Genomic DNA, 24067 nt, shown 5'->3' with positions numbered 1-24067 from the left:
TACAATGGGTCACATATCAATACGTAGTTTATATTATATAGATATTCAACTAATTTTATTCACAAACTATGATTCTCCACAAAAATAGGACCGCCCCCCCCAGCACTCAGAGGGCTAGAGTGGGGAGGGCAGTACATGCAATCGCCCCCCCCCCTCACCCAACCGAATCGGCCAAAATACCAGAAAGGGAGCGACATAATATAAAATTTATATATTAATTCAACTAATTTTGTTCACAAACTATGATTTCTCAATAAAAACGGACCGCCCCCCCCCACTCAAAGGGTTTAGGTGGGAAGGGAAGAAGAGGTATTCGTCCCCTCCCCCCACCAATCGGCAAACAGGGAACGACATAATATAAAGATCGGTGAAAATATCAATAACAAGTTACAAGGATATAGATATTTAATTGATTTTGTTAGCAGGCTGTGATTTCTACCAATAAATTGGACCCCCCCCCCACTCGAAAGTTAAGGGGGGGGCGGGATTGATACCATCGCCCCCTCCCGACCCCACCAAATCGGCCAACATACTTGAGGGGGGGGGCGAAATAATCTAAAAATAGGTTGAAATATAAATAATTAGTATATATTTTTAACATAAGTAATAAATTCGTATACAAATTGTGTGAATCCTATACTAAAGTTCGTCCGCCCCCCCCCTTCGGGGGGGGGGTCGGCCGAGTGGGGGGGGCGATCGCCCCTACCGCCCCCCCCCCCCCTGGATCCGCCAGTGCCCAGACATGGTGACCTATGTGGACTAAATCTACAAATACGACCGTACCGTAACGCACTACAAAAATGTTAAAAAATCAAATGCTTAATGCATTTTAAATCTACAATATAAACTATAATAATAATTGCAACAATATTATATCTAGATCTATAGATCTATGTAAATGCTCTTTTTAAGTTGGTAATCAGAACATGTTAAATTATTTTAAAAATCTGGCTATATATAGATCTATAGATCTACTTATATATAGTAGGCCTACGATACTGTAGTACTGTTAACAAAATTATGACTAAGAAAATATTTTGAACGTCGTGTTCATCTAGCTAGATCTTCTACTGCTCTAGATCTACATCTATGCCTTATATAGATGTCTATAGTTGTTTTGTTATGTTAAACTGTACATTTTCATTGCCGGAGTCGTGTTGCTATCACCTCTGTCTGTCTTCTTGAAACTTTATTCAAGTTTATTCAGGTAGAGTTGAGCCTTAATTCGGCTCTTGGAACTCTAGGCCAGCAAAAGTGAACAAGCTTAAAGTGAAGAGCTGCCTCTCACCGGCACTGTTCTTTCTGGCGGGGGGGGGGGGGAAGGGTCAAACTTGTGACCCTCCCATTTTCCTTTTTTATACCAGGCTAACCGTGCAGTACACGCCATCTATCAATATCTATGTAATGGCCACTTGAGGAACGGGGCCTGGAATTTGGGAGCTTTTTTACAACTCCGCAAAGTGCAATAAGGATGCTCTCGCACCCCCTCTTAGTATTAGGCTTATACACCCCCAAGGGAGTCTTGCTTTGCTTAATTCCCTTTAGCCTAATCGTTTCCTCTTACGACCGTTTCACCGTTCCACCCGGGCTCCACTACGAGGCAGGGTAGCATGCCCGGGTCTGTCTGTGTCTGACAACCCTATTGTAGGCTATAGTAGTATAGAGGATCTAGATCGAGACAGTAGTCACTGGTCAGTCAGTAGGCTCATTCATTGAATTAAAAGATCCAATTATTCTAGATCCTCTACTTTATAGATCATTAAATTTTTTAAATAAAAAATTATTTATAACTTAAAAGTCTATAGATCTATCTTAGACTATCTATATAAACTTATTAGTCTTATTAAAATATTTTATTATAGATCACTAAGTTCTAGAACCACTAAGAATGTAGACCTAGACCTAGTAGGCTATATCTAATCTAGATGATCAGCTTGATCTCAGTTCCTGCTTGAAATTGAAGTGTTTGTCTCACGTAGTACACTCATTGATTATTCTTGACTTAAGATTTTAGATAAATACTTTAAAATAATTACTACTGACTCAAGGTCTATATAGATCATCTTTTCAATATTTCTTCTATATAAAAAAAATTAATTAATTATTATTTATAGACACGGGCCTAATAGTGTACTGACTATAATACTCAGCCATTACTCACACTGACTAGGCTACTAGATCTAGAATCTAGATTAAATATCTAATACACATCTAGATCTGAACTAAATATCTAGATCTATATTTTACATCAGTATATTTACTATTTCTCATAAGCGTCTATCTATAGGAATTGCCCATTAGCTTGTAAACTCATTCGCTGGCTTTTTTTATCACTAGTCTAGTCATATGCATAGGCCTATCTACTGTCTTGTCTAGTCTAGATCTAAACAACTGTACTTGATTGGACTAGACATTCTATAGTAGGATCTATTTTCTTTTTTCATTATTCACACATGCAAGGTGGTCCCTATATAGGCCTAAATGCTTGGATGCTGTTATTCACTAGTACTCACTAGAATGACTAGATCTAATCATTATAGTCAAGATTTTCTCAAAAAACAAACAAACAAAGAAGTTCACAAAGGATGTATGAATGTATGCCATAGTGCTCTAATTGCTGCCAGTCAATGTGCTGAATCAAGTTTTTACCCAGATACTGCCACAATATGTTCTCATCATTTTCAAGAGAGTTGTTTGTTCCCAGTTTCAATAACCATATTGCTTCATATAGATCTAAATACATTTTACGGTAAGTCTTTAATTAAATTTATTAATTTTTAATTTATTTTTATTGTAAGAATCCATATGTGCTATTTTATTTAAAGCTAATTTTGTAGAGGAATATTGCTATGTTGTAAATAAAACATAATTTCACTTATATACTCAATCTAAGCCATTATTTGAACTCATGCTTGAACTGAATTATCTTATAAATACATACTTTACTTTAAAAAAAGATGATGATTATGTCCTACTTAGATTTCAATATAGTGCAAGGCCTTTTATATGTAAATTGCAATTTATTAAACACATTTTTTTTAAATCATAAAAAAATGCTGTTATATGTACGTAAACAATGTATATTATAAAACATGTTATATATACATAAACAATAATTGATTATTATCTTTTACTTTGTTATCTAAGTTGTTTTACTTTAAATTATACTTTCTTTCGTAAGAATAAAATATATAGTGCAACATTTTTTTAGTTATCTAGGTGAAAATGTTGTTAGAGGAGTAGGGAAAATGCTTTGAAAAAGTATTTACATGATTCATTGAACTAAATCACTCTAAATTTTTTATAGATTTTTAAAATCACAATACTATTATTGCTCATGTTGAAAGCCATTGTTCTCTTCTATTTTACAGATGTGGATTTCAAGAGGAAATGACACTTTCTTATCCCTTAGAGTTTATCTATAGAATGGGTGCCACAAAAGTCACTTGTTACACCAGAAACTCTTCCTCTGAAACTTCTAGTAAGTAGGGCAGTTAAAAATTTAATTCTTATAATCTTAGTCAAATGACATGAATGAAGAGCTTATAAGAAAAAAAACAACATCTCAATCAATGGAAAGAAAATAGCAGTGTCCAACTATTTCCTGTAATGGGAAGTTTCCTAAATTTTAGGAATTCCTAAAATTTCTCCTTGACCATAAAAGCTGCAAGTGCAAAAAGAAGAAAAGCAGTCTTCAAGTACTATTAAATTTGCAAAAAAATGTCCTACATGCATATTTTTATGTATGCAGTACTAATATAGCATAAGTACTATGATTTTTTTTTTTTTTCAAATGCTCAGTACAACTATGTTATATAACTAAATTAAAATCTATAAAATATTAAAATTTTATTTGGGTTACCTTAGGTCTTTCTAAAATCTGTTTCTAAGTAATATTTATTTCATTCTAAATTCTCATAGCATTTATTATGTAAATCTTTCTCTTAATATAGTTTTTTTTTTCAATAACTGTTTAGTTAGACGTTTTCAGAATTGATTCTATCCATAAAGAACTTACACATATGGAAGTTAACTGTATGTATGTAAATAAAATTAAATTGGTGATTTGTTATGAATGTATGTTGTTTCTATTTCGCCAACAGTACTGGAATTTGTCAAGTATCTGTATTCATCCGAGTTGAATCTCTATAATGCCTACCAGTACCTTGCTGTTAGCTGGAAGCTTATGAATATTATGTAGTCATTGCTATGATGATATTGAAAGTACAATTTCTGAAGACTTGAGCATTACTGCTATAAATAGTGAAATCTCTGCTGGAAATATTTTGTTTGTAGTTATCGAAACTATAGCTTTCACTATTATTAATATTTTTGGCTACGTTATTTGAAAATAACTTATAAACATATTTTTGATCAATGTATAATATACATTTAATAAAGTCACCCAACTTGGGAAAACTTGTTAGATTTTCAATTGTTGAAATTTTTTTTTGTTACCACAAATGTAAATGTAAGCTGTGCCAATTTAACTAGCACACCAAAAAGAGTTTAACTATAAGCTCATGGGCTTATTAAAATATTAAGCACATAATTGACTTGACTTAATCCTGTGCACTCCCAGGGGAGCATAGGGTCGCAACCACACCTCTCCACCCAACTTGATTCTGAGCAGCTTTCTTCATCATCTTTCATGTCCTCAGCTTCAATGATGACTGACCACTTCCAGGTTGGCTTGTGTCTGCCCACTTTCCTCTTTCCTTACGGATTCCAATCAAGTGCCTGCCTTGCAACATTGGTAGCTGGTTTTCGCAGGGTGTGTCCTATCCAGCTCTAATTGCGCTTTTTGATATCTTGGACTTTTGTCTAGTTCTCTGCCACAAATTGACAGGAGTTATCTTTTCTGGCCACCTAATTCCTAATATCCAGCATAGGCATCTGTTAATAAAGGTCTGGAGCTTTTCCACATTTAAAGCTAAAACTAAAGCACATCATTACTGTAGTTAATTTTTCACTTGTCACTAAATAATAGCTTTGTGCCATTTTAATTACCATTTTTTCAAACTTATACATTTTATTACTTAAACTACAGTAACTTTCTCAGTCAAGCTAAAGATAGTGATACATTCCTGTACAAAGTTTATAATAATTATTTAGAGAGATTATCATTACTAACTTTGTCACTGGCAATATTAAAAACAAATTTTGGGTATTACTTATATCAGGGGTGGCCAAATTACCAATGCAGCCTGCTGGAGTGTTTTATGCAGCCCACGGACACCTACAGAAATGAGGTGTGTCCACAGATTATACATACAAAATTGCAAGTATAATAAAAAAAAATAATTCAGTCAAAGACACAAAGTCAGGCCAGTATTTATTCAACTATAAAGAACTGTGTGAAAGTGTTGGGTTGGCTTTGAACAAGATGGCGAATATATAACTGATGGAGCCCATGCATTAACTGAGAAAACAGTTTTTTTTATTAAATTAAAGAACATTATTCCAACCATAAACTCTAAAAGGAAGAGTTTGCCCTAAAATGCAAAAACATATTATTGACCTATAAATCTGTGATCAAACTTATCAAAGTTAGGGTTATTAACCATTATTTACCCCAATTAAAGTCGGGTACCCATTAGAGTTGAGTGGACTGAGGGGCCCCATAAAACTTCTGAAGTTCAATGTCCCAGTCTTAACTGGCCATCAAACCCAGGACTACATGTGCGGAAGCCAAGCATAACCACTGTAAAAGGACAAAAACAAAATGAAAAAAAAAAATTTTTTAAATTAGTTACAGAAATTGCTAACTCTTGTTATAATTCCTCTATTGGGATTGTAAAAAAATGAATGTATGATACAGATAAATGTGGACTTTAAGACATTATACTTATATATATATATATTATGCGGCCCCCATTTCAAAAAATGTTTTTAATGTGGTCCTCAATAGAAAAAGGTTTCCCACCCCTGACTTACATGCTCACAAAACAGTTTTGTCAATTTATCAAATCTTTTTAGACTTTTATACTATCCTAAATGATGTTCTACTAAATAATAGAAAAGCTGTGTTTTCTATATTAAATTTTATAAACTTTGTAATTGTTCAATACAGTAAAATATAAGTTTATTTTTACAAGGTTAATACAAACTATTTTGCCTTTCAGATCACATAAGCTTAATTACAAAAAAATAAATAAAAAAACAACAACTTTGTTTGTTTTTTATTTGTTTGTAATACAAATATGAATTAATATAATTATTATTTTTAAAATAAGAAATTAAATACTGAAGATGACTATTTAATTGCCTGTTTTATTTTAAAAACAAAATTACAAAATTTGAATATTATTCAACATTTCATCCTTTATATCATCATTGTAACTTTAACTGGCTTCATTAAAAAATGGAGTCAAGAATGAGTTTTCTACTCATTTTTGTACTAAAATATGAGTACAAATTTTCTTGAGATGTTTTATCTTTATGTCCATCTCTTGATCTATGTATTCACTTCCAGAAATCAATTCACTTCCCAAAACAAAAAATTTAGCTACAAATTTCTTTTGTTTCTTCATGTCAACATTGCATGGGATGTTATCTTATATAATACAGACGTTACTTCAAAAAAGAAGATGATTACGTCCTACGCATCATGCATTTAGTCATGCATAATAACCAATGACTTAAATTCAGCCAAGTCACTGGTTTTCCTGGCTAGCTCAGGCAACCCATTCCATGCTCTAATAGCACTAGGGAAGAAGGAGTATTTGTACAAATTTGTCCTAGCATATGGGACGAGGAATGTGCCTTTATCTTTGTGTCTTTCAGAGTATTTTATTAAATTTTGTTTTTTGTATTTGAAGATTATGGTTCAGTGTTTTATGTATGATTGCTACTTTACTTTTGAGCCTTCTGTCCTGAAGGCTTTGTAAATTTAGTGATTTTACTAAAGGTGTTACTCTAGTCAAATGTGAATATTCGTTTGTTATGAATCTCACTGCTCTATTTTGTGTCTGTTCTAGTTTCTTAATGTTTTCTTGAGTTGAGGGGTCCCAAACGGAGGATGCATATTCCATTATTGGCCTAACCAAGGTTAAATAACATTTTAGTTTTATGTTCTTATTTGATTTATAGAAATTTCTTTTAATAAATCCTAATGCTTTGTTTGATTTTTTTGTAGTTTCATCAATATGTGGATTCCATGACAGTTTTTCATTTATTATAACACCTAGGTATTTTGCGTTTTTAGTCTGTGTTACTGGTTTGCCATGAATAAGATAAGTGGAATTAATTTTTTTTAGTTTTTTTGTTACTCTTAACAAATGACATTTTTCTGGGTGGAAAGACATGCTCCAATTTGATTCCCATTTCTGTAATTCATCTAATTCTCTTTGTAAAATATCTGTGTCTTGTGTTGTTTTTATTGTTCTATATATTATGCAATCGTCTGCAAATAAATCTGACTTTTGTTCCTGAAGTAATGCAATTTGGTAAATCATTTATGTAAATTAAAAATAGTAGTGAACCCAAGACTATTCCTTGAGGTACACCTGAGTTTACTGTTATCGGTGTTGATTTAGAGCCATTTATTATTACAGTTTGTTCTCTCCCTATCAGAAAATCTTTAATCCACTGATGCAGTGGACCATTAATGCTGAAATATTTTAATTTTTTAAGCAAACTATGGTGGTGAACTTTGTCAAAAGCCTTAGAAAAATCTAGAAAGATAGCATCTATTTGTTCACATGTTTGGCGGAGTGGCATTAACGCCTTAGGCTTGAGTTTGCTTTGCCTTTCTTACCATAATTTCCCATATGAGATTGGACCAGAGTGCTCTAAGCATGCTGTGTAATAAAAGATTCATACTTAAGCATTTTTTTACAAAGCTTATATCAACTCACTCTGTCTATCCATCTATCAGTCTAATTAAAATTGTGTACACATTATTTCTCCCACAACTATTCTCAGATCAAGTTGAAACTTTGCACAATTATTCATTGGCATAGACAAGACATGAATCAATCAATAAAAAGTAACTAATAAGTCAATTAATTTCTGGTAATGAATTATTTTGTTTGATATCAACAAGGGAAACTAATCCGTCACTATTCACAGATATGGCTAGATTTTTGTTTTCCCCTTTACATAATTGTTAACGCTATTTCTCCATTACCCATTCTTTGATCAAGTTGATACTTTAAACAAGTATTTATTGTTTCTAACAAAATATGAATCAATTTAAAAAATTACCCAATCAGTCAATTAATTATATGTAATTAATTATTTTGTTTGATATTAAATAAGGGAAATAGCTTGTACATTATTGATAGTTATAGTTTTAGAGCTCTCTATTCCTCATCTCAGGAGGCGCGGTGGCTAAGTGGTAAAGCGCTTGGCTTCTGAACCGGGGACAGGGGTTCGAATCCTGGTGAAGACTGGGATTTTTAATTTCAGGATCTTCGGGAGCCTCTGAGTCCACCCAGCTCTAATGGGTACCTGACATTAGTTAGGGAAAAGTAAAGGCAGTTGGTCGTTGCGCTGGCCACATGACACCCTTGTTAACTGTAGGCCACAGAAACAGATGACCTTTACATCATCTGCTCTATAGACCACAAGGTCTGAAAGGGGAACTTTTTTTCTATTCCTCATCTTGGAATGTGGCAACTGATAACTTGCTGTTGCTTTGTGTTTTCATAAGTCAATAACAAGAGGCTGTAAATGATAACTATCTTCTATTAGTACAATTGCACTTATGAGGTTTATTTTCTTACTAAGCAAGAAAGTTTTTCCATGCTGATTGTTTTAATGGAAGCAGACAAAATGTTTCCCCTATTTACTGTATAATCCTCAAAATCCATTAGCAACTGAGAACTAAAAGAAAAATTCAAATTCCTTTAGACATGTATCTGTGCAAGTAAAAAGGTAAAAAAAACCAGTGACTCATCTGGGCACATCCATTGTCTTTCGAGACTGAATGAGACATTCATACATTTTGTTTTCTTTTACATATTTCTAATGTTCTTCCAGATTTTAAATATAAGTGCATCCTAGACCAAACATTACACTTAAAAGTTATATACAGACTAATTTTATCATGTCACCTTTCATCTCCTCACAGAATTGAGGAGTTCCCCATTTTTGCCAGCAATACTTTTGCTCGTATCTGATACCCATCATTTTTATGCCTCAGAGTTCAGTTTCAAATTTTTACAACCCTATATGAAGTACAAAGGCCACTAGCAAAGAATAGTTTTAAATTTATTTAGAAGATGTTACTTTTCTAGATTTTCTGCAGTTTGAAAAAGACAGTTAACCCTAACCAAGATTGAAGCATTCATACAATTCTCATTTCACATGCATGAATTTGAAAATCTTTTCAGAATGTCCACCATTCACCTACTCAATGGACTGCTCTATTCCATGTGACTGTGTCCAAAACAACAGTGTTTCATGTAGTAAATTTACTGGTGAATGTTTCTGTGAAAAAGGATGGACATCAAGTGACTGTTCTGAGGACATCAATGAATGCCTGGATAATCGCTGCCCTGATTATTCTCAATGTATCAATTTAAATGGAAGTTATGAGTGTCAGTGCTATGCAGGACTAGAAATGAGTGTTTACGGTACTTGTCAAGGTATGTGTTCCACCAAGCATGGTGAAAGCCCTTTCTCTATTGTAGTATTTAAACATCCTTAAAGGGAATATGGAACGGCTAGTGTATATAGTGTACAAATTGTCTGTAAAGAAGAAAGTGTTGTGAATGGAACAAAATGGATTTGATAAACCCATTGAATTATAGTTTCTGTATTTTTCTGCAATGAATGTTTCAAAGAGCAGTAAAAAAAAAAGATGTCAGAATGAAATTATGTTTAAAACTAATAAAGGGAATGATGTAATAGTTTTTTATTTGTTTGGATTCTTTTTTTAGTGGAAGCCAATTCCACTTGTTTCCAAAACAACTGTTCTAACCTATGTGCAAGAGTACCACAGAAGAATTTCTTTGAGGAAAAATGCTATTGTCCAAAAGGTAGCATACTGAATGTAAATAAATGCACAGGTAACGTGTTCAAATATCTTTTTGTTTCTCTGTGAATTAGGGTACATTTCAGTCAGCAAAGTTTTTTTTTTTTTTGATAGTGTATGCTTGTCTGTTTATATAATGGAAAATCAATTTGATGGAACTCTGTATGTAAAAAAAATTTACTTTTTTTTTAGCTTGCTCAAACTTCACCTATGGCGAAGAATGTCAACTGACTTGTGACTGTATACAGGAAAATACTGCTCAGTGTGATGCAAGAACTGGAACCTGTATATGTCTTCCTGGTTGGACATCAGAGAATTGTTCTGTTGATATCAATGAATGTGCATATTCCTATTATTGTGGTTCATTTTCTACATGCATTAACACTCTTGGTAGCTATACTTGTCAATGCATATCCGGCTATGAATTTGGTCCATCTGGATACTGTCAAAGAAAAAGTATGTTTGATTTTTTTTTTGTATCTGACATTGTGCTCTTTTTAATTTGCCTCTTTTCAGTAAGCGTAAAGATTTATATCTTAAATTGTTTAATTTGCTTGAATATGGTGTCTTCTTGTGACAGTAATTATAGTAACTTTTCTTTTTGTGTGTGTTTGTACATTTCAGATTGCAGCACCATTCTAACCGACTCTTCTGGTGTTATTTATAGCCCCAATTATCCTTCAAGTTATAATGATTTGGACTACTGTTCTTGGTTAATACTAGCAAATGAAAGTAGCCAGATTTCACTAAAGTAAATATAGTTTTCATAAAATGAAAATCACCTATCCTATTTTCTTAGAATAATCTATACCTACTTTATTGAATAGGGCTAAGTTTCTAGTTTCTGTAAATTTTATTATTAGATTTAGTATGCTGAAGACTGAATGCTGCTGTGATTATGTGAGCGTTTATGATGGAAACAGTACGTTTGCCACACAACTTGGAAGGTTCTGCACTTTGCCCAATGATAACTTAACTTCAACAGAAAATTCTCTTCTGATCACATTTTCAACAGATGGTAGTGTCACATCATCAGGTTTCTTTGCTTCTTATGAAATATTGAAGAGTAAGTATATTTTTAAAATGCAATAGAATTTTGTTTTTGAGGTCTTACCACAAACTGGTTTAATAGCTCCTGTTCTTAATTTATGGACTAAGCTATAGTAATCTTAAGAATTTGTCTATTTTACTGATTTTTAACTAGTGATATGCTTAAACAAAACTTATGAAATCCTCACTTAGTATGAAGTAGAACAAAAAAGTCTTTCGACAATGAAGGAAAATATATTTGTTTCAATGCTAGAAAGTGGAATTAGAAATGGCATTAAAGAAAAACAACAAACAACTATTTCAAGATCTTCATGTTTGACATTTTTATCTGACCATTTACTTTTCTTTTTAAAAGAAAAATTCTTACATTTTATCATGGCTTTTTATTAACTATTGTTATACATATCTTAATCTATATACATTCTTAGTTATTTGTCTGTCTACTATTGGCACTGTTTGAAAGATATATCAAATAATAAATGTTTTTATCTCTGTGTCTTTTAATATCTTAACCACTTTTTGTTTAATTGTTATGTGTTTGTAATTCTGTTTTACTGTTTTCTGTAGTGTTATTGATTAGTGTTAGTGTGTAATGCATGAAGCTCATAACTATGAGCTATAGCGTTGTAAGAAGAGCATCCAATTCTCATTTAACATGCATGAATTTGAAAATCTTTTCAGAATGTCCACCATTCACCTACTCAATGGACTGCTCTATTCCATGTGACTGTGTCCAAAACAACAGTGTTTCATGTAGTAAATTTACTGGTGAATGTTTCTGTGAAAAAGGATGGACATCAAGTGACTGTTCTGAGGACATCAATGAATGCCTGGATAATCGCTGCCCTGATTATTCTCAATGTATCAATTTAAATGGAAGTTATGAGTGTCAGTGCTATGCAGGACTAGAAATGAGTGTTTACGGTACTTGTCAAGGTATGTGTTCCACCAAGCATGGTGAAAGCCCTTTCTCTATTGTAGTATTTAAACATCCTTAAAGGGAATATGGAACGGCTAGTGTATATAGTGTACAAATTGTCTGTAAAGAAGAAAGTGTTGTGAATGGAACAAAATGGATTTGATAAACCCATTGAATTATAGTTTCTGTATTTTTCTGCAATGAATGTTTCAAAGAGCAGTAAAAAAAAAAGATGTCAGAATGAAATTATGTTTAAAACTAATAAAGGGAATGATGTAATAGTTTTTTATTTGTTTGGATTCTTTTTTTAGTGGAAGCCAATTCCACTTGTTTCCAAAACAACTGTTCTAACCTATGTGCAAGAGTACCACAGAAGAATTTCTTTGAGGAAAAATGCTATTGTCCAAAAGGTAGCATACTGAATGTAAATAAATGCACAGGTAACGTGTTCAAATATCTTTTTGTTTCTCTGTGAATTAGGGTACATTTCAGTCAGCAAAGTTTTTTTTTTTTTGATAGTGTATGCTTGTCTGTTTATATAATGGAAAATCAATTTGATGGAACTCTGTATGTAAAAAAAATTTACTTTTTTTTTAGCTTGCTCAAACTTCACCTATGGCGAAGAATGTCAACTGACTTGTGACTGTATACAGGAAAATACTGCTCAGTGTGATGCAAGAACTGGAACCTGTATATGTCTTCCTGGTTGGACATCAGAGAATTGTTCTGTTGATATCAATGAATGTGCATATTCCTATTATTGTGGTTCATTTTCTACATGCATTAACACTCTTGGTAGCTATACTTGTCAATGCATATCCGGCTATGAATTTGGTCCATCTGGATACTGTCAAAGAAAAAGTATGTTTGATTTTTTTTTTGTATCTGACATTGTGCTCTTTTTAATTTGCCTCTTTTCAGTAAGCGTAAAGATTTATATCTTAAATTGTTTAATTTGCTTGAATATGGTGTCTTCTTGTGACAGTAATTATAGTAACTTTTCTTTTTGTGTGTGTTTGTACATTTCAGATTGCAGCACCATTCTAACCGACTCTTCTGGTGTTATTTATAGCCCCAATTATCCTTCAAGTTATAATGATTTGGACTACTGTTCTTGGTTAATACTAGCAAATGAAAGTAGCCAGATTTCACTAAAGTAAATATAGTTTTCATAAAATGAAAATCACCTATCCTATTTTCTTAGAATAATCTATACCTACTTTATTGAATAGGGCTAAGTTTCTAGTTTCTGTAAATTTTATTATTAGATTTAGTATGCTGAAGACTGAATGCTGCTGTGATTATGTGAGCGTTTATGATGGAAACAGTACGTTTGCCACACAACTTGGAAGGTTCTGCACTTTGCCCAATGATAACTTAACTTCAACAGAAAATTCTCTTCTGATCACATTTTCAACAGATGGTAGTGTCACATCATCAGGTTTCTTTGCTTCTTATGAAATATTGAAGAGTAAGTATATTTTTAAAATGCAATAGAATTTTGTTTTTGAGGTCTTACCACAAACTGGTTTAATAGCTCCTGTTCTTAATTTATGGACTAAGCTATAGTAATCTTAAGAATTTGTCTATTTTACTGATTTTTAACTAGTGATATGCTTAAACAAAACTTATGAAATCCTCACTTAGTATGAAGTAGAACAAAAAAGTCTTTCGACAATGAAGGAAAATATATTTGTTTCAATGCTAGAAAGTGGAATTAGAAATGGCATTAAAGAAAAACAACAAACAACTATTTCAAGATCTTCATGTTTGACATTTTTATCTGACCATTTACTTTTCTTTTTAAAAGAAAAATTCTTACATTTTATCATGGCTTTTTATTAACTATTGTTATACATATCTTAATCTATATACATTCTTAGTTATTTGTCTGTCTACTATTGGCACTGTTTGAAAGATATATCAAATAATAAATGTTTTTATCTCTGTGTCTTTTAATATCTTAACCACTTTTTGTTTAATTGTTATGTGTTTGTAATTCTGTTTTACTGTTTTCTGTAGTGTTATTGATTAGTGTTAGTGTGTAATGCATGAAGCTCATAACTATGAGCTATAGCGTTGTAAGAAGAGCATCCAATTCTCATTTAACATGCATGAATTTGAAAATCTTTTCAGAATGTCCACCATTCACCTACTCAATGGACTGCTCTATTCCATGTGACTGTGTCCAAAACAACAGTGTTTCATGTAGTAAATTTACTGGTGAATGTTTCTGTGAAAAAGGATGGACATCAAGTGACTGTTCTGAGGACATCAATGAATGCCTGGATAATCGCTGCCCTGATTATTCTCAATGTATCAATTTAAATGGAAGTTATGAGTGTCAGTGCTATGCAGGACTAGAAATGAGTGTTTACGGTACTTGTCAAGGTATGTGTTCCACCAAGCATGGTGAAAGCCCTTTCTCTATTGTAGTATTTAAACATCCTTAAAGGGAATATGGAACGGCTAGTGTATATAGTGTACAAATTGTCTGTAAAGAAGAAAGTGTTGTGAATGGAACAAAATGGATTTGATAAACCCATTGAATTATAGTTTCTGTATTTTTCTGCAATGAATGTTTCAAAGAGCAGTAAAAAAAAAAGATGTCAGAATGAAATTATGTTTAAAACTAATAAAGGGAATGATGTAATAGTTTTTTATTTGTTTGGATTCTTTTTTTAGTGGAAGCCAATTCCACTTGTTTCCAAAACAACTGTTCTAACCTATGTGCAAGAGTACCACAGAAGAATTTCTTTGAGGAAAAATGCTATTGTCCAAAAGGTAGCATACTGAATGTAAATAAATGCACAGGTAACGTGTTCAAATATCTTTTTGTTTCTCTGTGAATTAGGGTACATTTCAGTCAGCAAAGTTTTTTTTTTTTTGATAGTGTATGCTTGTCTGTTTATATAATGGAAAATCAATTTGATGGAACTCTGTATGTAAAAAAAATTTACTTTTTTTTTAGCTTGCTCAAACTTCACCTATGGCGAAGAATGTCAACTGACTTGTGACTGTATACAGGAAAATACTGCTCAGTGTGATGCAAGAACTGGAACCTGTATATGTCTTCCTGGTTGGACATCAGAGAATTGTTCTGTTGATATCAATGAATGTGCATATTCCTATTATTGTGGTTCATTTTCTACATGCATTAACACTCTTGGTAGCTATACTTGTCAATGCATATCCGGCTATGAATTTGGTCCATCTGGATACTGTCAAAGAAAAAGTATGTTTGATTTTTTTTTTGTATCTGACATTGTGCTCTTTTTAATTTGCCTCTTTTCAGTAAGCGTAAAGATTTATATCTTAAATTGTTTAATTTGCTTGAATATGGTGTCTTCTTGTGACAGTAATTATAGTAACTTTTCTTTTTGTGTGTGTTTGTACATTTCAGATTGCAGCACCATTCTAACCGACTCTTCTGGTGTTATTTATAGCCCCAATTATCCTTCAAGTTATAATGATTTGGACTACTGTTCTTGGTTAATACTAGCAAATGAAAGTAGCCAGATTTCACTAAAGTAAATATAGTTTTCATAAAATGAAAATCACCTATCCTATTTTCTTAGAATAATCTATACCTACTTTATTGAATAGGGCTAAGTTTCTAGTTTCTGTAAATTTTATTATTAGATTTAGTATGCTGAAGACTGAATGCTGCTGTGATTATGTGAGCGTTTATGATGGAAACAGTACGTTTGCCACACAACTTGGAAGGTTCTGCACTTTGCCCAATGATAACTTAACTTCAACAGAAAATTCTCTTCTGATCACATTTTCAACAGATGGTAGTGTCACATCATCAGGTTTCTTTGCTTCTTATGAAATATTGAAGAGTAAGTATATTTTTAAAATGCAATAGAATTTTGTTTTTGAGGTCTTACCACAAACTGGTTTAATAGCTCCTGTTCTTAATTTATGGACTAAGCTATAGTAATCTTAAGAATTTGTCTATTTTACTGATTTTTAACTAGTGATATGCTTAAACAAAACTTATGAAATCCTCACTTAGTATGAAGTAGAACAAAAAAGTCTTTCGACAATGAAGGAAAATATATTTGTTTCAATGCTAGAAAGTGGAATTAGAAATGGCATTAAAGAAAAACAACAAACAACTATTTCAAGATCTTCATGTTTGACATTTTTATCTGACCATTTACTTTTCTTTTTAAAAGAAAAATTCTTACATTTTATCATGGCTTTTTATTAACTATTGTTATACATATCTTAATCTATATACATTCTTAGTTATTTGTCTGTCTACTATTGGCACTGTTTGAAAGATATATCAAATAATAAATGTTTTTATCTCTGTGTCTTTTAATATCTTAACCACTTTTTGTTTAATTGTTATGTGTTTGTAATTCTGTTTTACTGTTTTCTGTAGTGTTATTGATTAGTGTTAGTGTGTAATGCATGAAGCTCATAACTATGAGCTATAGCGTTGTAAGAAGAGCATCCAATTCTCATTTAACATGCATGAATTTGAAAATCTTTTCAGAATGTCCACCATTCACCTACTCAATGGACTGCTCTATTCCATGTGACTGTGTCCAAAACAACAGTGTTTCATGTAGTAAATTTACTGGTGAATGTTTCTGTGAAAAAGGATGGACATCAAGTGACTGTTCTGAGGACATCAATGAATGCCTGGATAATCGCTGCCCTGATTATTCTCAATGTATCAATTTAAATGGAAGTTATGAGTGTCAGTGCTATGCAGGACTAGAAATGAGTGTTTACGGTACTTGTCAAGGTATGTGTTCCACCAAGCATGGTGAAAGCCCTTTCTCTATTGTAGTATTTAAACATCCTTAAAGGGAATATGGAACGGCTAGTGTATATAGTGTACAAATTGTCTGTAAAGAAGAAAGTGTTGTGAATGGAACAAAATGGATTTGATAAACCCATTGAATTATAGTTTCTGTATTTTTCTGCAATGAATGTTTCAAAGAGCAGTAAAAAAAAAAGATGTCAGAATGAAATTATGTTTAAAACTAATAAAGGGAATGATGTAATAGTTTTTTATTTGTTTGGATTCTTTTTTTAGTGGAAGCCAATTCCACTTGTTTCCAAAACAACTGTTCTAACCTATGTGCAAGAGTACCACAGAAGAATTTCTTTGAGGAAAAATGCTATTGTCCAAAAGGTAGCATACTGAATGTAAATAAATGCACAGGTAACGTGTTCAAATATCTTTTTGTTTCTCTGTGAATTAGGGTACATTTCAGTCAGCAAAGTTTTTTTTTTTTTGATAGTGTATGCTTGTCTGTTTATATAATGGAAAATCAATTTGATGGAACTCTGTATGTAAAAAAAATTTACTTTTTTTTTAGCTTGCTCAAACTTCACCTATGGCGAAGAATGTCAACTGACTTGTGACTGTATACAGGAAAATACTGCTCAGTGTGATGCAAGAACTGGAACCTGTATATGTCTTCCTGGTTGGACATCAGAGAATTGTTCTGTTGATATCAATGAATGTGCATATTCCTATTATTGTGGTTCATTTTCTACATGCATTAACACTCTTGGTAGCTATACTTGTCAATGCATATCCGGCTATGAATTTGGTCCATCTGGATACTGTCAAAGAAAAAGTATGTTTGATTTTTTTTTTGTATCTGACATTGTGCTCTTTTTAATTTGCCTCTTTTCAGTAAGCGTAAAGATTTATATCTTAAATTGTTTAATTTGCTTGAATATGGTGTCTTCTTGTGACAGTAATTATAGTAACTTTTCTTTTTGTGTGTGTTTGTACATTTCAGATTGCAGCACCATTCTAACCGACTCTTCTGGTGTTATTTATAGCCCCAATTATCCTTCAAGTTATAATGATTTGGACTACTGTTCTTGGTTAATACTAGCAAATGAAAGTAGCCAGATTTCACTAAAGTAAATATAGTTTTCATAAAATGAAAATCACCTATCCTATTTTCTTAGAATAATCTATACCTACTTTATTGAATAGGGCTAAGTTTCTAGTTTCTGTAAATTTTATTATTAGATTTAGTATGCTGAAGACTGAATGCTGCTGTGATTATGTGAGCGTTTATGATGGAAACAGTACGTTTGCCACACAACTTGGAAGGTTCTGCACTTTGCCCAATGATAACTTAACTTCAACAGAAAATTCTCTTCTGATCACATTTTCAACAGATGGTAGTGTCACATCATCAGGTTTCTTTGCTTCTTATGAAATATTGAAGAGTAAGTATATTTTTAAAATGCAATAGAATTTTGTTTTTGAGGTCTTACCACAAACTGGTTTAATAGCTCCTGTTCTTAATTTATGGACTAAGCTATAGTAATCTTAAGAATTTGTCTATTTTACTGATTTTTAACTAGTGATATGCTTAAACAAAACTTATGAAATCCTCACTTAGTATGAAGTAGAACAAAAAAGTCTTTCGACAATGAAGGAAAATATATTTGTTTCAATGCTAGAAAGTGGAATTAGAAATGGCATTAAAGAAAAACAACAAACAACTATTTCAAGATCTTCATGTTTGACATTTTTATCTGACCATTTACTTTTCTTTTTAAAAGAAAAATTCTTACATTTTATCATGGCTTTTTATTAACTATTGTTATACATATCTTAATCTATATACATTCTTAGTTATTTGTCTGTCTACTATTGGCACTGTTTGAAAGATATATCAAATAATAAATGTTTTTATCTCTGTGTCTTTTAATATCTTAACCACTTTTTGTTTAATTGTTATGTGTTTGTAATTCTGTTTTACTGTTTTCTGTAGTGTTATTGATTAGTGTTAGTGTGTAATGCATGAAGCTCATAACTATGAGCTATAGCGTTGTAAGAAGAGCATCCAATTCTCATTTAACATGCATGAATTTGAAAATCTTTTCAGAATGTCCACCATTCACCTACTCAATGGACTGCTCTATTCCATGTGACTGTGTCCAAAACAACAGTGTTTCATGTAGTAAATTTACTGGTGAATGTTTCTGTGAAAAAGGATGGACATCAAGTGACTGTTCTGAGGACATCAATGAATGCCTGGATAATCGCTGCCCTGATTATTCTCAATGTATCAATTTAAATGGAAGTTATGAGTGTCAGTGCTATGCAGGACTAGAAATGAGTGTTTACGGTACTTGTCAAGGTATGTGTTCCACCAAGCATGGTGAAAGCCCTTTCTCTATTGTAGTATTTAAACATCCTTAAAGGGAATATGGAACGGCTAGTGTATATAGTGTACAAATTGTCTGTAAAGAAGAAAGTGTTGTGAATGGAACAAAATGGATTTGATAAACCCATTGAATTATAGTTTCTGTATTTTTCTGCAATGAATGTTTCAAAGAGCAGTAAAAAAAAAAGATGTCAGAATGAAATTATGTTTAAAACTAATAAAGGGAATGATGTAATAGTTTTTTATTTGTTTGGATTCTTTTTTTAGTGGAAGCCAATTCCACTTGTTTCCAAAACAACTGTTCTAACCTATGTGCAAGAGTACCACAGAAGAATTTCTTTGAGGAAAAATGCTATTGTCCAAAAGGTAGCATACTGAATGTAAATAAATGCACAGGTAACGTGTTCAAATATCTTTTTGTTTCTCTGTGAATTAGGGTACATTTCAGTCAGCAAAGTTTTTTTTTTTTTGATAGTGTATGCTTGTCTGTTTATATAATGGAAAATCAATTTGATGGAACTCTGTATGTAAAAAAAATTTACTTTTTTTTTAGCTTGCTCAAACTTCACCTATGGCGAAGAATGTCAACTGACTTGTGACTGTATACAGGAAAATACTGCTCAGTGTGATGCAAGAACTGGAACCTGTATATGTCTTCCTGGTTGGACATCAGAGAATTGTTCTGTTGATATCAATGAATGTGCATATTCCTATTATTGTGGTTCATTTTCTACATGCATTAACACTCTTGGTAGCTATACTTGTCAATGCATATCCGGCTATGAATTTGGTCCATCTGGATACTGTCAAAGAAAAAGTATGTTTGATTTTTTTTTTGTATCTGACATTGTGCTCTTTTTAATTTGCCTCTTTTCAGTAAGCGTAAAGATTTATATCTTAAATTGTTTAATTTGCTTGAATATGGTGTCTTCTTGTGACAGTAATTATAGTAACTTTTCTTTTTGTGTGTGTTTGTACATTTCAGATTGCAGCACCATTCTAACCGACTCTTCTGGTGTTATTTATAGCCCCAATTATCCTTCAAGTTATAATGATTTGGACTACTGTTCTTGGTTAATACTAGCAAATGAAAGTAGCCAGATTTCACTAAAGTAAATATAGTTTTCATAAAATGAAAATCACCTATCCTATTTTCTTAGAATAATCTATACCTACTTTATTGAATAGGGCTAAGTTTCTAGTTTCTGTAAATTTTATTATTAGATTTAGTATGCTGAAGACTGAATGCTGCTGTGATTATGTGAGCGTTTATGATGGAAACAGTACGTTTGCCACACAACTTGGAAGGTTCTGCACTTTGCCCAATGATAACTTAACTTCAACAGAAAATTCTCTTCTGATCACATTTTCAACAGATGGTAGTGTCACATCATCAGGTTTCTTTGCTTCTTATGAAATATTGAAGAGTAAGTATATTTTTAAAATGCAATAGAATTTTGTTTTTGAGGTCTTACCACAAACTGGTTTAATAGCTCCTGTTCTTAATTTATGGACTAAGCTATAGTAATCTTAAGAATTTGTCTATTTTACTGATTTTTAACTAGTGATATGCTTAAACAAAACTTATGAAATCCTCACTTAGTATGAAGTAGAACAAAAAAGTCTTTCGACAATGAAGGAAAATATATTTGTTTCAATGCTAGAAAGTGGAATTAGAAATGGCATTAAAGAAAAACAACAAACAACTATTTCAAGATCTTCATGTTTGACATTTTTATCTGACCATTTACTTTTCTTTTTAAAAGAAAAATTCTTACATTTTATCATGGCTTTTTATTAACTATTGTTATACATATCTTAATCTATATACATTCTTAGTTATTTGTCTGTCTACTATTGGCACTGTTTGAAAGATATATCAAATAATAAATGTTTTTATCTCTGTGTCTTTTAATATCTTAACCACTTTTTGTTTAATTGTTATGTGTTTGTAATTCTGTTTTACTGTTTTCTGTAGTGTTATTGATTAGTGTTAGTGTGTAATGCATGAAGCTCATAACTATGAGCTATAGCGTTGTAAGAAGAGCATCCAATTCTCATTTAACATGCATGAATTTGAAAATCTTTTCAGAATGTCCACCATTCACCTACTCAATGGACTGCTCTATTCCATGTGACTGTGTCCAAAACAACAGTGTTTCATGTAGTAAATTTACTGGTGAATGTTTCTGTGAAAAAGGATGGACATCAAGTGACTGTTCTGAGGACATCAATGAATGCCTGGATAATCGCTGCCCTGATTATTCTCAATGTATCAATTTAAATGGAAGTTATGAGTGTCAGTGCTATGCAGGACTAGAAATGAGTGTTTACGGTACTTGTCAAGGTATGTGTTCCACCAAGCATGGTGAAAGCCCTTTCTCTATTGTAGTATTTAAACATCCTTAAAGGGAATATGGAACGGCTAGTGTATATAGTGTACAAATTGTCTGTAAAGAAGAAAGTGTTGTGAATGGAACAAAATGGATTTGATAAACCCATTGAATTATAGTTTCTGTATTTTTCTGCAATGAATGTTTCAAAGAGCAGTAAAAAAAAAAGATGTCAGAATGAAATTATGTTTAAAACTAATAAAGGGAATGATGTAATAGTTTTTTATTTGTTTGGATTCTTTTTTTAGTGGAAGCCAATTCCACTTGTTTCCAAAACAACTGTTCTAACCTATGTGCAAGAGTACCACAGAAGAATTTCTTTGAGGAAAAATGCTATTGTCCAAAAGGTAGCATACTGAATGTAAATAAATGCACAGGTAACGTGTTCAAATATCTTTTTGTTTCTCTGTGAATTAGGGTACATTTCAGTCAGCAAAGTTTTTTTTTTTTTGATAGTGTATGCTTGTCTGTTTATATAATGGAAAATCAATTTGATGGAACTCTGTATGTAAAAAAAATTTACTTTTTTTTTAGCTTGCTCAAACTTCACCTATGGCGAAGAATGTCAACTGACTTGTGACTGTATACAGGAAAATACTGCTCAGTGTGATGCAAGAACTGGAACCTGTATATGTCTTCCTGGTTGGACATCAGAGAATTGTTCTGTTGATATCAATGAATGTGCATATTCCTATTATTGTGGTTCATTTTCTACATGCATTAACACTCTTGGTAGCTATACTTGTCAATGCATATCCGGCTATGAATTTGGTCCATCTGGATACTGTCAAAGAAAAAGTATGTTTGATTTTTTTTTTGTATCTGACATTGTGCTCTTTTTAATTTGCCTCTTTTCAGTAAGCGTAAAGATTTATATCTTAAATTGTTTAATTTGCTTGAATATGGTGTCTTCTTGTGACAGTAATTATAGTAACTTTTCTTTTTGTGTGTGTTTGTACATTTCAGATTGCAGCACCATTCTAACCGACTCTTCTGGTGTTATTTATAGCCCCAATTATCCTTCAAGTTATAATGATTTGGACTACTGTTCTTGGTTAATACTAGCAAATGAAAGTAGCCAGATTTCACTAAAGTAAATATAGTTTTCATAAAATGAAAATCACCTATCCTATTTTCTTAGAATAATCTATACCTACTTTATTGAATAGGGCTAAGTTTCTAGTTTCTGTAAATTTTATTATTAGATTTAGTATGCTGAAGACTGAATGCTGCTGTGATTATGTGAGCGTTTATGATGGAAACAGTACGTTTGCCACACAACTTGGAAGGTTCTGCACTTTGCCCAATGATAACTTAACTTCAACAGAAAATTCTCTTCTGATCACATTTTCAACAGATGGTAGTGTCACATCATCAGGTTTCTTTGCTTCTTATGAAATATTGAAGAGTAAGTATATTTTTAAAATGCAATAGAATTTTGTTTTTGAGGTCTTACCACAAACTGGTTTAATAGCTCCTGTTCTTAATTTATGGACTAAGCTATAGTAATCTTAAGAATTTGTCTATTTTACTGATTTTTAACTAGTGATATGCTTAAACAAAACTTATGAAATCCTCACTTAGTATGAAGTAGAACAAAAAAGTCTTTCGACAATGAAGGAAAATATATTTGTTTCAATGCTAGAAAGTGGAATTAGAAATGGCATTAAAGAAAAACAACAAACAACTATTTCAAGATCTTCATGTTTGACATTTTTATCTGACCATTTACTTTTCTTTTTAAAAGAAAAATTCTTACATTTTATCATGGCTTTTTATTAACTATTGTTATACATATCTTAATCTATATACATTCTTAGTTATTTGTCTGTCTACTATTGGCACTGTTTGAAAGATATATCAAATAATAAATGTTTTTATCTCTGTGTCTTTTAATATCTTAACCACTTTTTGTTTAATTGTTATGTGTTTGTAATTCTGTTTTACTGTTTTCTGTAGTGTTATTGATTAGTGTTAGTGTGTAATGCATGAAGCTCATAACTATGAGCTATAGCGTTGTAAGAAGAGCATCCAATTCTCATTTAACATGCATGAATTTGAAAATCTTTTCAGAATGTCCACCATTCACCTACTCAATGGACTGCTCTATTCCATGTGACTGTGTCCAAAACAACAGTGTTTCATGTAGTAAATTTACTGGTGAATGTTTCTGTGAAAAAGGATGGACATCAAGTGACTGTTCTGAGGACATCAATGAATGCCTGGATAATCGCTGCCCTGATTATTCTCAATGTATCAATTTAAATGGAAGTTATGAGTGTCAGTGCTATGCAGGACTAGAAATGAGTGTTTACGGTACTTGTCAAGGTATGTGTTCCACCAAGCATGGTGAAAGCCCTTTCTCTATTGTAGTATTTAAACATCCTTAAAGGGAATATGGAACGGCTAGTGTATATAGTGTACAAATTGTCTGTAAAGAAGAAAGTGTTGTGAATGGAACAAAATGGATTTGATAAACCCATTGAATTATAGTTTCTGTATTTTTCTGCAATGAATGTTTCAAAGAGCAGTAAAAAAAAAAGATGTCAGAATGAAA

At 32.0% G+C, this 24067-nt stretch overlaps 1 protein-coding gene across 2 annotated transcripts in view; it reads left to right on the top strand.

Annotated features, from left to right (window-relative positions):
• The window catches only part of LOC106054754 (uncharacterized), a 154057-nt gene that overhangs the window by 25570 nt on the left and 104420 nt on the right, over positions 1 to 24067 (top strand). For both annotated transcript variants that reach the window (XM_056003656.1, XM_056003658.1), the window contains exons 3-33: positions 9339 to 9593; positions 9888 to 10016; positions 10175 to 10438; positions 10607 to 10733; positions 10846 to 11048; positions 11714 to 11968; positions 12263 to 12391; positions 12549 to 12812; positions 12981 to 13107; positions 13220 to 13422; positions 14088 to 14342; positions 14637 to 14765; positions 14923 to 15186; positions 15355 to 15481; positions 15594 to 15796; positions 16462 to 16716; positions 17011 to 17139; positions 17297 to 17560; positions 17729 to 17855; positions 17968 to 18170; positions 18836 to 19090; positions 19385 to 19513; positions 19671 to 19934; positions 20103 to 20229; positions 20342 to 20544; positions 21210 to 21464; positions 21759 to 21887; positions 22045 to 22308; positions 22477 to 22603; positions 22716 to 22918; positions 23584 to 23838. In XM_056003656.1, coding sequence (XP_055859631.1) covers positions 9339 to 9593; positions 9888 to 10016; positions 10175 to 10438; positions 10607 to 10733; positions 10846 to 11048; positions 11714 to 11968; positions 12263 to 12391; positions 12549 to 12812; positions 12981 to 13107; positions 13220 to 13422; positions 14088 to 14342; positions 14637 to 14765; positions 14923 to 15186; positions 15355 to 15481; positions 15594 to 15796; positions 16462 to 16716; positions 17011 to 17139; positions 17297 to 17560; positions 17729 to 17855; positions 17968 to 18170; positions 18836 to 19090; positions 19385 to 19513; positions 19671 to 19934; positions 20103 to 20229; positions 20342 to 20544; positions 21210 to 21464; positions 21759 to 21887; positions 22045 to 22308; positions 22477 to 22603; positions 22716 to 22918; positions 23584 to 23838 — 6123 coding nt within the window. The remainder of the gene's footprint in view (positions 1 to 9338; positions 9594 to 9887; positions 10017 to 10174; positions 10439 to 10606; positions 10734 to 10845; positions 11049 to 11713; positions 11969 to 12262; positions 12392 to 12548; positions 12813 to 12980; positions 13108 to 13219; positions 13423 to 14087; positions 14343 to 14636; positions 14766 to 14922; positions 15187 to 15354; positions 15482 to 15593; positions 15797 to 16461; positions 16717 to 17010; positions 17140 to 17296; positions 17561 to 17728; positions 17856 to 17967; positions 18171 to 18835; positions 19091 to 19384; positions 19514 to 19670; positions 19935 to 20102; positions 20230 to 20341; positions 20545 to 21209; positions 21465 to 21758; positions 21888 to 22044; positions 22309 to 22476; positions 22604 to 22715; positions 22919 to 23583; positions 23839 to 24067) is intronic.

Source organism: Biomphalaria glabrata, chromosome 11 (assembly GCF_947242115.1).
Source record: "Biomphalaria glabrata chromosome 11, xgBioGlab47.1, whole genome shotgun sequence".
NCBI classification, from domain to species: domain Eukaryota; kingdom Metazoa; phylum Mollusca; class Gastropoda; family Planorbidae; genus Biomphalaria; species Biomphalaria glabrata.
The sequence above is the reverse complement of the archived record's forward strand: the minus strand, read 5'-3'. Positions and strand labels throughout refer to the sequence as shown.